This window comes from Prinia subflava, chromosome 16 (assembly GCF_021018805.1).
Source record: "Prinia subflava isolate CZ2003 ecotype Zambia chromosome 16, Cam_Psub_1.2, whole genome shotgun sequence".
NCBI classification, from domain to species: domain Eukaryota; kingdom Metazoa; phylum Chordata; class Aves; order Passeriformes; family Cisticolidae; genus Prinia; species Prinia subflava.
The window spans coordinates 4,121,063-4,133,444 of record NC_086262.1 but is presented as its reverse complement, the minus strand read 5'-3'; the positions used below and the strand labels follow the sequence as shown (position 1 = coordinate 4,133,444).

At 42.6% G+C, this 12,382-nt stretch overlaps 1 protein-coding gene across 3 annotated transcripts in view; it reads right to left on the bottom strand.

The window, feature by feature from the left end:
* The window catches only part of SLIT3 (slit guidance ligand 3), a 481,586-nt gene that overhangs the window by 178,487 nt on the left and 290,717 nt on the right, over positions 1–12,382 (bottom strand). For all 3 annotated transcript variants that reach the window (XM_063413913.1, XM_063413912.1, XM_063413914.1), the window contains 2 exons: positions 12,281–12,352; positions 7,753–7,916 (listed from right to left, as the gene is read on the bottom strand). In XM_063413913.1, the coding sequence (XP_063269983.1) occupies positions 7,753–7,916; positions 12,281–12,352 (236 nt within the window). The remainder of the gene's footprint in view (positions 1–7,752; positions 7,917–12,280; positions 12,353–12,382) is intronic.

Genomic DNA, 12,382 nt, shown 5'->3' with positions numbered 1-12,382 from the left:
TGCTGATGCTTGAAGCATCAGCACCTTCTGATGTTTTACTGAGGCACTCTGAGTGTCGTGGCTGTCTTGACAACCACAAAGGGGTGTGGGTGCCCAGCTCTGCCAGGGATGCTGCTGTGGGAAGAGGCCAGGGCAGTTCTGGCTGCTTCCATTGGGCTCCACAGCTGAGCCTGCCCGTGCAGCTCCTGCTGCTCTGTCCGAGTGCACTGAGAAGGGGCAGAGAGGCAGCAGGGAGGGAGAGGAAAACTGTGAAAACAGCCCTGGGAGCAGCTGAGTCAGAGAGTGAGACAAGGAGGGAGATGCTGGAGCAGATCCTGGTTTCACCTCAGTGCTGTGGGAAGGGGGACTGTGAGCAGCCAACCCAGCACTGCTGTAATTGAACTATGCAACGTCACTAATTTCACTGTCAGTAAAACAGAAATTCACTCAAACCTGGTGCTGACTCCATGCAACTTTGCATTTGTCCCCTATTAATTTCTGGAATTATGGAGTTATTTTATATGCAGCTCTATGCTTGCTTTCCTTCCTCCTATTAATTGTGTATCCATCAATGACCTGCCGATCACATCCATGTATTAAACAGAAAGTCCACAGATTTCATGCAAGGCTTCTCCACATACTCAAAGCCAATACTGTTCCTCTGTATTTATCACAACTGTTCTCTATGAAACAGCTCCAAGCACAGCTGTGGTACTCCCATGAAGCTTTTTTTTTTCATACCAAAATACTACCAATGTAACTACTCATAAAACAAACCACCAGCTTTGGACATTAACATAAAAGGTAATCTTATTATTATTTTTACAGCAACAGTTCAAGAGATCAGTGGCTGAATAATTATACCCCAACCTGCCATCATTAAATAAGCATTAAAGGGCTATACATACTGCTCTGGGGAAAAGAGAGTTCCAGAAAAAAAAGCTAATTATATTGAAAGGTAAGACATCATTTTTGGTAATAGAGCTAAATTTACTGTAATTAAAAGCCAATTTTCAGCTTCGGTCTTTAAAGAAATATTAAGTGCTGTATTAAATACATATTTATCCTTCAGATTCACAAGATGGTCCCCCAAATGAAAAACACCATATGTGGCATCTTACATACTAAGCAAGTCAAGAAGTAAATTCCTACAGTATGAAACACCATCACTGCTGGTGCTAGGGTAAATTTAGTTTTGTAATAAGAAACTTCATGGAAACTGAAAACAAACAAACTGATAATGATTAGTATTTCTCCAAAGTTCCTATACAATTTCATTTGAGCAGCAACTAACAAATGCACAGTACTGAAATGTTTCTTCAGACTGAATGTTAATGTAAGTTTGTGGTAGCAAGTTGTAACAGGAGGTAAAAATTCCATCAGCGTGCAACAAAAATTTCCCAAGATCAAATTTAAACTGCAATTCTTACCAAAATGCTCATACACACTTTAAATCCTGCCTAGACTCCATTGTAAGAGCACTTTTTGCGTCTGTGGATGGTCACAAAAAGCAAGAACAGTGAGAAAAGAGTTGCCACCATCTAAGGTGACTCAGAGGTGACCCTTTTGGAAAGGGCTCACAGTTGGATGAAGGGGTTAAGGTCCCCTCTATAAGCAAGAACAGCTGTACACTGGGGGTGTCCCACAGGGCACAAAGAGACCACTCAAACACACACACAGAGGTCTCCTCCTCCTCCCAGACTGCTCATCCAGCTCGTCAGAAACCAGGGCCACTGACTGCTCATCTGCCTGAACAGGGAGGGACTGTACAGAGAGGAACCCTCAGGAGCCACTGCCCTGCACCTGCAGGACCTTCATCCCTGGAAAAACCTGCATCCCTGGAAAAACCTGCATCCCTGGCAAAACCTCCATCCCAGCAAAACCTTCATCCCAGCAAAATCTTCATCCCAGCAAAACCTGCATCCCAGCAACACCTGCATCCCAGCAACACCTGCATCCCCGGCAAAACCTGCATCCCTGAAAAAACCTTCATCCCAGCCAAACCTGCATCTCAGCCAGACCTGTATCCCTGGAAAAACCTGCATCCCTGGAAAAACCTGCATCCCAGCAGGACCTGCATCCCTTGCAAAACCTGCATCTCAGGAAAACCTGCATCCCAGCAGGACCTGCATCCCAACAAGACCTGCATCCCCGGCAAGACCTGCATCCCCGGCAAGACCTGCATCCCAGCAGGACCTGCATCCCAGCAAAACCTGCATCCCCGGCAAGACCTGCATCCCCGGCAAGACCTGCATCCCAGCAAGACCTGCATCCCCAGCAGGACCTGCATCCCAGCAGGACCTGCATCCCAGCAGGACCTGCATCCCAGCAGGACCTGCATCCCAGCAGGACCTGCATCCCCAGCAAAACCTGCATCCCTGGCAAAACCTGCATCCCAGCAAGACCTGCATCCCAGCAAGACCTGCATCCCCGGCAAGACCTGCATCCCAGCAAGACCTGCATCCCCGGCAAGACCTGCATCCCAGCAAGACCTGCATCCCCAGCAGGACCTGCATCCCAGCAGGACCTGCATCCCCAGCAAACAGTCCCTGCCCCGGTTTATCTTCCAGGAGCCCCACTCCCCCGTGCTGGCAGTGCCTCCTGCCCCACTCCTGCCCACCACTGCAGGGTGTTTTAAGCAGGAGCAGATGGGGGGAGTTCCCCTCCCCACACACTTTTCCTCTGGCATCTCCTGAATGCTCTCATTACGATGCTAAGCCTGAAGAGTGCTATTTTATTAGCTACTCACTGTTGGTTGTCTCCTCAGCAACACGCTATGAAGTTATCAGGAAATGGAGCAAGACAATCTCCTGAGTTCCATGGTCTGGCCAGAGTAACAGCTATGTCTGAAGATTGTTTGACTTCACCCAAACAAATAAATCTGCTTCCTTATTAGGGCTTCCAGTCTGCATGAAGCAGCAGGAAGCTAACTTATTTTCCTCCTTATTATACCTCAGCTGCAGTCTCACAACATGAATCAGAAAATCTAGATCTTCAACCGAGATTTGGGTCAATCCAGTGTTTTCTCAAAATCAGTATCAGTTTACTTAGCCAGAAAACACTCAGCTATGGTAATAGTTTCTCTCTTGAGCCAGTTTACGACTGAAATTTAAGTTATTTAGTCCAAATTATGCATCTTGATTTTCTTTACATTCTTTGAGACTCTCAGAATGGGAACTAAGGATCAAGAATCAAAGAAAATTATCTCTAATATAAAAAGATAACATAGTATGGATCCACCTTCCTTCTCTTATAATGCATGTTTCATTATTAAGGAAAACTACCTCAGGAAACTATTAAAAATCACGTATTTTAGACTTACAAATTTCATCAACTTTTAGAAATATCAGTCTCTGGTCTAGCCTAAGAAATCTTACCCAATCTTCATACTCCAAATGCTGTCCAAAGTCAAGCTACCGGCCAAAACTAGAACAAATCTGGTCAGCAGCTGAAGTAGGCTACAGATCACAGAATGAGGCACAATGATCCCGTTTAGATGCACAGATATTCTCATGTATATACTCAGGAAAACCAGAACAATTCATCACTGCAAAAATATTCCAAATGGGGTCAGTGGCTTCTACACAGAGAGCCCTGAAAAAAACCAAGGTGCTGCTGATGGCATAATTTCATGAACCCACTGCTTTGTTAGCAAAGCTTTACAGTTGTTGCAGGTGAGAAAACACATTATAACTTGATATAACTGATCAATATGTAAACTAATTTCAACTTCAATAAGTAAGGAGCAGGTAGAAGAAAAATCAAAGAGCCATAATAAAACTTATATGAGAGGAAAATGAAATAAAAATTACTATCATAAGGAGGTCACAGGAGGACAAGAGAGAGACAAATGGGCAGAGAGACAGAGAGAATGTATTTGAGAGACACAGAGAGAGAAGGAGAAGCCAGTCCAACAGTGAAACATCTGAGCATAGGAAGGAAGCTGGATTTGATCCAGGCACAGACAGGAAGGCTCTAAGAGGTACTAAGCATAAGCCAGGACCCCCAGATGCTTTACTGCTGCCTAAGGGAATATAAAAATAAACATCTCCCAAAGACCAGAATACAGGTAGTATTTCAACTGACCATGTCTTTGCTTAGTGCACTGTTTTCTCATCACAGCAGCGGGGCAGTGAACAGCAAAGTTATGGTGGAGAGAAGAGAAATACATCCTGCAAACCTATGTGAAAGAAATCATGCTACCTGTGTGAAATACAGCCTGCAATCCATGTGAAATACACCCTCTATCCCTGTGAAATACACCCTCTATCCATGTGAAATACACCCCATATCCATGTGAAATACACCCTCTATCCATGTGAAATACACCTCCAATCCATGTGAAATACACCCTCTATCCATGTGAAATACACCCTCTATCCATGTGAAATACACCCCATATCCATGTGAAATACACCCCCAATCCATGTGAAATACACCCTCTATCCATGTGAAATACACCCTCTGTCCATGTGAAATACACCCTCTATCCATGTGAGTTACACCCTCTATCCATGTGAAATACACCCCCAATCCATGTGAAATACACCCTCTATCCATGTGAAATACACCCCCTATCCATGTGAAATACAGCCTCTATCCATGTGAAATACACCCCCAATCCATGTGAAATACACCCCCAATCCATGTGAAATACACCCTCTATCCATGTGAAATACACCCTGGTATCCACGTGAAATTCTTCCCACTATCTTTGTGCAGCACATCAGCAAGGTGCTCATCCCTGGTGCCACAGAATTTCTCTCCAAAGGCATCCCAGAGCTCCATAACCAACTGTGCAGGAGGAAGAGGGTGTTTGGAGACTTCTCTGGGAACAGATGGCCTTGGAGGCAAAGGCCCAGGAAGGCTGCTCTGTCAGAGGTGGCTCTGGAGGAGAGATTCCCCTGCAAGGAGGGGACAGCTTGCTGAAGGAGGCAGCCAGAAGGTGCTGGTGGGTGACTGGAGTGCCAGCAGCACTTGGCACTCTCCTCTGAGGGTGAGGAGCCATCTACTCCCAGCCCCACTCTGTCCCTGACCTTTCCCCTCCTCAGTAACACAAATCCAACCAGACAGATTTCCAAACCTATCTCCAGGCACTGTTGAATCCTGCACCTTCACCTCCAGCCCTGAGCCAAATGCTCCAACAAGAGAAACCACGAGCAGCTTCTCCACTGCTCACAGGTGACCTACAAACACCATTTGAATCATTTTTATCATTTTAAGAACAAGCTCAACAACATTTTTGAAAGACTGACACCCAGGTTACACAGGTAGGACTCAGTTTACCTCGGTAACCTGCACATGACTCTGACTTCAGCAACATTATCTGGAGAGACTTTGCACCTAATGCAAACACCATGCTGCAGGACACATCCACAGGGAATCCAGCAATTTGGGTTCTATTTATGGCACTTCCCTATCATTGTTTCAGTTCTTCTTTTCCCACGTGGCATGTAGCACTCAAAATCTGTTTCCAAAGAAGCATTTCCCATAAAATTATAAAACAACACTATTTTTGTATAGGGTTCACAGAACAAAGAGCAGTCAGTTTTTCAGTGTTGTGTTTCTTCTTTCCCCAAATTATGCCTCTACTCTTTCTCCTCTGAAGCATCCAGCAGCACCAGTTTTGAACTGGAATGCTCTGATGAAGCCCATTTCACAGTGAAGGGGAAGCTGAGGCTTTTTTTTTGCTGCTGTGATATTCCCACTATCATAAAAACACAAGTGCTTGAGATTCTTAACCTGTAGTTCAACAGAGCAGTTCACCACTTTGTATTTCAGCTCTTCCTACCTGGGTTGCAAAGGTGGCTCTCCCTGCCAGCTCCAGGCTGGTTACAGCAATTCCACAACCTCAACTTCCACAGAATTCCTTTGCAGAGGAAGTTCAGCTCTCCACCCCCTGTCCTAGTCTGACTTCACAGTCACACATTAACAAATTATGCCATAAAATCAGGTATAAGAACTGTAATGGGGAGAAGGGAAGATTTATATCCTCTTTAAACTAGCTGTCCATGTAGGTTTTTATCAAACTAGCATGCACTAAGCTGAGTTCTCAGCTAAATCCACCACTAAAATGAGCTCTCCAAATGAATTTCTTTTTCAGTACATTTCATTTCATTTCCCAAATGAGAGTTACAGGGATACAGTTGATGGACTGTCTCACTGAAAATTTCTTTCCTTGAATTTTCATGATTTTGTATTTTTTACAAAAGCAGGCAAATCTTGAGAGAATGTCTATATCCTCTTGGTCCAACAGGGAACTGTTAAAAACCTCGTCACTTTTGGAAGGCATAGTCTGCACAGACAACCCCGTTTAAATGAGTTCTGTTCACATTACATTTCTCATTCAGCAATTATTATCTCTTCTCCTGACTTAAACAACTCATTTTCCTCCACTTTACTGTATCATAAATCCAAATAGCTGAACTCATGTTCCATCTGAAACTTCATTTCATGAGAGGGAAAAAAAAAAAGCTGTGGTTGCCTCTTTGGTAAAATTAGCTTCTGCTAATAGCTTCATTCATTTATCCATTTGTTTCATCCTTCCTGTCCCAAGACTGTTACAATTCTAAACTTTTTCTTTAGTTAAACTTGTGATGCAACTTATGAGATATTCTGCCTATCATCTCCACTACAGTGTGGAAGCTGCTCAGCATTCTGAAATTTGTCTCAATGAGCACTATGCACAACTTCATTTTTCACATGCTGTAACATTTCTGCACACCTTTGGGCTGGGCATTAATTAACCATGCAACCTTGAGTGGGGTCAAACCTTTCTTCTTTCTCTAAATGCAACTGTTTCTCTTGCTTTGTCAGGTGTAAATGGAATGACTGAAAAAAGGCATTCCCAAAACATTTCTGGTTTAGGAATGCCTTTTCTGTTTCTGTTTCACAAGCAGTATTTCGATCAGCCAATCCATGTACCCATGGGATAAAGCTTTGGGGCTCACAGGCTGTGAGAGATAAGGAACAAAACAGCACAAGACTCATAGGCTATCAAGATTCAGATTCACATCATCTCCATAACAAGCCCCTGGTGTCACCACTGGAGCTGCAAAACTACCTCCAAACTTATGTCTGGTGTCTTTTTTTTGCACAGCATACACACTGCCACGCTGCTCCTCTACCACATCCTTCCTTTCAACCCAACCCAGAGATTTCTTTTTCCACTTTTTGTCTTTCTTTTGTTCTTTTTCTCCTCCTTTTAGGAAAATGTATTTCTATCCTACAAGAGCAAAGTGCAGTTCCAGAGACTTGATGAATAGGCCCAACATACAGACACATGATTTGTGAGTATCATCAGCCCCATTTATCAGCGTGGAAACTTGTACAACAGCAAAGTGCGTTGGCTCCTTAAGAATCCCCTCCCAGTCCCTGGGATAAAATCTGCTCCTCGTGTTCTAAAGTCCAATGATTTGTCAACAGACTCAGATTTGCATTTTCTATTTCCCTTCTTTTGTATTCCAGTCAGCTGTAGAGCTCTTCCCTTGAGAAATAACAAATTATCCACACTTAATTGATTTCTTATGTTGATATCATTGGCAGTGTTAAAGCAGAAGAAATAATTTGAGAACCTAAATGTTAACTGGAATCCAATAATTCTCACAGAGCTGAAACAACCAACAATTTGATCTCCTCCCATACAGTTTAGCTACGACAAAAACAAACAGGATTGCTGTTGTTCGCATTCAAACGCGACACAGCCATTTTCCACGCTGGTTTTTTAACGGGAACAGCGATGTGAGATAGATGCAGGAGGAACTGGCACATTACCAGAGCAGACAAAGTCCTTCTTCTGCACCTCTGCCACGAGGAAGCCGCGCAGGCCGACGGGCGCCAGGCAGAAGGTGAACTGGCCGATGGTGCGGCGCTGGCGCAGCCAGTCCGACAGCCAGGCCAGGTGACAGTCACAGTGCAGGAAGTTGGAGTGGAGCCGCCTGCAAAACACAGCAAACCCACGGTCATGGGGAGCTCTGGAAACAAAACCCACAGAGAGCATCAGCCCACAGCCTGCCCCGCTCCCCGCTGCCACTTCGGTGGCATCGCTCTGGGGTCTTGGATACAGATGAGTCATTGGCTGTCCTTGTTGCCATGGGATACTATACAAAGGTCAGATATAAATTTGTGCTATTATTTGTAATGTTTTCAAAAAATTAGGTTCAGTAATGACCCAGCTAGAGCTGGCCATTCTAGACACAAAAATATGCAGAATTCAAGACTGCGCCACGTAATCACATTGCCTGTGACTTCATGTCAGAAAGAACTGCATGGATGTGGTATCTCTGAGTGAATGGCTTGTTAAATATGAGAACCAGGCTGAAGGACAGGATGATGAGTGATTCTTCCCTCTTCTCCATCCTTTGGGGAGAGGTGGAGAGAGAGAACCTCTCCACATTAGCTCACTTGGTTGGAGCATGCTGTTAATAACACCAAGGCTGTGGGTCTCATTCCTGTATGGGCCATTCACTGAAGACTTGGACTTGCTGACTTTTATGGATGGATGCCTTCCAACCCAGAATATTCTGGGAAAAGACAGGCAAAATATAACTTCAGAGGCTATTGATACCATTTATGTTCCTGTATTGCCTGTACAACATCAATGTTCTTTTTCCCGTAGTAATTTAACACAAGTATAAGGGATCTAGACAGGGATTTTCAGCTCATGAAAGATCCACTCATGGGCAGCTCCCTGCCCAGCCTGCTCCATGCTGGCACCAGGGACTTGCAGAATCATTACCACATCTGCAAAATGATGATGGGTTCAGGGAATGAATCTGGTCATTTAAATAGCTACCAAACTTTAGGTCAAAACAGAAGTCCAGGGCATTAATTCATTCCTGTAATGACTCATGCATTTGCAGTGTTGCACCAAATGAAATGATGAACCAGATTAAAAATCCTGTCAGAAATGGTTAGACAAAGCATTATTCACTAATATTACAGGCACACAACTGGTGTGCACCAGATTTAGCCTTGTCCATCCTCCAAAGAAATGAAATGTCTGTCTGTGAGCTGTCCTTACAGCACGGCAGCAGCTCAGCTCACCAGTGGTGCCCGGGCTGACAGTCCCCAGATTTGTATGTCTGGGGTGGACAGCCACAATAAAGAAAAAAAACCTCCACAAATCTGGAACTGAGAGTTTATCCTGTAGAGATGGAAAGCACTAATCTCCTGGGAGTACTGTGAAATGTAATTGTTCTACAAGCATGGCCAGAAGACCTTGAGTTTAGGGATTGCAAAGCTCTTTAACTGAAGCTACAGTAAGTTAGATTTCCAGTGAAATGTTTGGCTGTTTTGAACCATTAATTTGCCTTTTTGTTGAAGAAAAAATAAATACATAGATATAATCTAGCCAGAAATCATCCTATGTAAGAATTTGTTGTAACCTAGGAGAGTCAGTGTTTCATTAAAGTCCACAGAGTCTCATCCTTCCCATCACAGCAGCCAACTCTGCTACCCAGGATCACCTTCCCTCTGGAACTGAGCTCATCCCACGCCACTCCCTGCACCCCCTGTCTGCAGGCATGAGTGAGAAAAGCACAATTCCACAAAAAGGGTTAGAGTTAGGCATTTTTCCAGTTCTGTGAGCTGTTTTTTTTTCCCTCAATAAATGGATTTATCTGGGTTTTGGGGGTTCCTGTTTCAGCAGTGCAAACCACCAGCTCTCTGCCTCAGCAGAGCCCTCCCTGTCCTCGTCTCAAGACTTTTGGCACAGCTACTCCATGGTTTGCTTTGGAGAGATCCTTTAGAGACCATATCTTAACAAAGTAGCCTATCAGAATACACTTTTGATAATTATATTAATAAATACAACCTCAAGAAGACTTTTCACAGTACTTCAAAAGCGTTATAAACCAATTCCCTGGGAACACAAAAACACTGAAGTGCTTTCACACATTTTCAATTTACCCTTAAATAAAAAAATTAAAAGAAATAAGGTAATTACCTGTCTCAGCAGTAATTCACAGAGGCAGAGACAACAGGACACTTACCATTAAGCAAATAAGTTGAGGGAACATGCTTTATCATAAATAAAGCTGTTTCAAGCAAAGGAAAGCAGATCAATAAAAACTAATTCCTGTCACTTCCAATCAAGGCTAAAAATCGATGAAACTTAAGAACAGAAAAGACAGCTAACTAAAAAATCTTAGCACAGAAGAGCTGATTTTAGTAAAGAATTCTCCAATGCTTCAAATGCTTCAAAACTTCCTGGCATTTCACCCTTTTTTTTCTTTCCCCTGAGTGCTCATGCTGAAGGTTAATATACTTCTGGTATTTTCCTCTCCATTCTACAATAGGCAGATCGTTTTGAGAGCCTTGAAAAAAGCTGTTTATTCACAGAACCATCAGCACATGTAGGTGCAGCAGGAGCATCCCCAAATGTCCTGCAAATGGATCTCACCAGAGTGCAAAAGAGACACAAAGGAAAACACTGCCCACACTGCACTGGGCCTCAGCTGGTTGGAAAAAGGGCTCATCCCTGCTTAAGGAACATTCAGACCAGGGATTTCCACAAAAAACTTCAAAAAAAAAAGCACATCTAAGTGTCAGCCTATTTAAGAAAGTGGACACACTGATGACCATTTTTTAAGAAAACAGTAGGCTCACCAAACTTTGAGGAACATCATCAATGATCCATTTACCCAACAAGAATGTCTAGAGAATATTAACATCTCCCCCCACAGAGTATCTCCATACAAATCCCTGTGTTGACCTGCTAGAGGTATTGTGTATTATTTGGCAGTCTTTGGAGTCTGAAACCTGTCATTTGATATTGATGAAACTGACTTTACAGAAAATCAGGTGAATGAATACAAATGCAAGTTTGCTAAAGTTGTCCTTTTATCCATAGACCCTAAATTAAATTTCAAGCAAATCCTTTTAGAGTGGGGTAGCATTCATGTTCTATAAAACGTGTCTCTCAGAATTCAATAGAAAAGCTTCCCTTTATAAATCCTATTTATGGCTTCCTTCCCTTTTTTTTCTTTTCTTTTTTTTTCCCTTAATTACAGCAGAGGGGGATTAGTCAGTGTAAGTCTCTAGGGAGCTATATACAAAGCCATCTCTGAAATTAAACTAAAAGGAAAATGGCAGAAGGCACTGAAGGCACTGAGCTCTGCTAACAGACAAGACTGGCTAATCTGGAAAAGCCAGGCAAATTTTCTGGACCACTGTGACTGAATAAGAAAAGGCAAAGCTCCAGGAATCTTAGCTCTACACCTTTATCTTCTTTAGCCATTCCCTTCTAAAAGAAAAATATCTCTTTTCCATCTAATTATTTACATTAAGACCTAATAATGTCATCATTTGATGAAGAATGCAAATTAAAGTCAGAGGTTATCTTACAGAGATTGACATAAGTAAAAGCCATTTTTCTTCAGTTCTGTTAATTTATTTAATATGATTTTACACATGCATGCATAGCATCCTTGAAGTATTGTGTTTTTTCAGTGGCACAGAAAATTTTCAGGCTAGCTACTATTTCCCTTTTTTTGCCTTTAGAATTAAATACATCTTGGATGAATTTGAGAATCTGGAGGAAAAACAGGGGTGCTTTGTTTAGACATGACTTTTCCTGAAGCTGTGTATTCCCTAAAGGAATTTAAAGAAATCATTTACTTAAGGAAATGGTTTTGGTAGGCTATGGCTAAATTATACAAATGCTTAGTCTGATTTCACAGTCTTTGTATTTTGATCTACTAAAGAACAGAGCTTTTCCAGTGCAATGGCATGCAGCTCAAAAACAAATGGATTTGATATAAGAGAAGCTTTTATAAAAGAACATCCATCAGAGTAAGTGACATTTTGTTTCAGAAAGTATCTGGAAAGATGCTTTTCTCATGTTCTTTAAAAATGCCTTGTTTCAGAAATTAGTATTTTGAATTTGAAAAGAATAAATGGGCTTTAAACACGGCATATTAACAAAATTCAATAATTTGATCCATCTGAGCAGTTTTTATGATCTTGCTGATGCTCCAGCATCAGCTTGAAACATACTTCACATTATGGATTTTCCCATGGGGGGAAAATAAAAAAAAAAAGCCAGTTTATTTTCCAGGTAAATTCCAAATCTTCACAAAACTGACTGTTATTTAAAGCTGAGCAGATCCAGAACAGGGCTCTCAGGGCTCTGAGGGCACCAGCTCCCTTGAAAACTCCGCTGGGCTCCCCAGGGGCTGCCCAGCCCTGCAGCCACCCAGGCCCCTGAGGGACTAAAATGAGATTATCACAGATGACAGATAGTCAAAAAACTGGCTTATACCATCAGGATTGTATTATAACATGAGAAGATCCTACTCACAGAGTCCTGATCTTTGGCATGTGATTGAAGCTGGTAACAGGAATGCGTGTGATGTTGTTGTTGTTGAGGGTACTGTTAGGAGAGAAAAAAAAGAGAGAACAA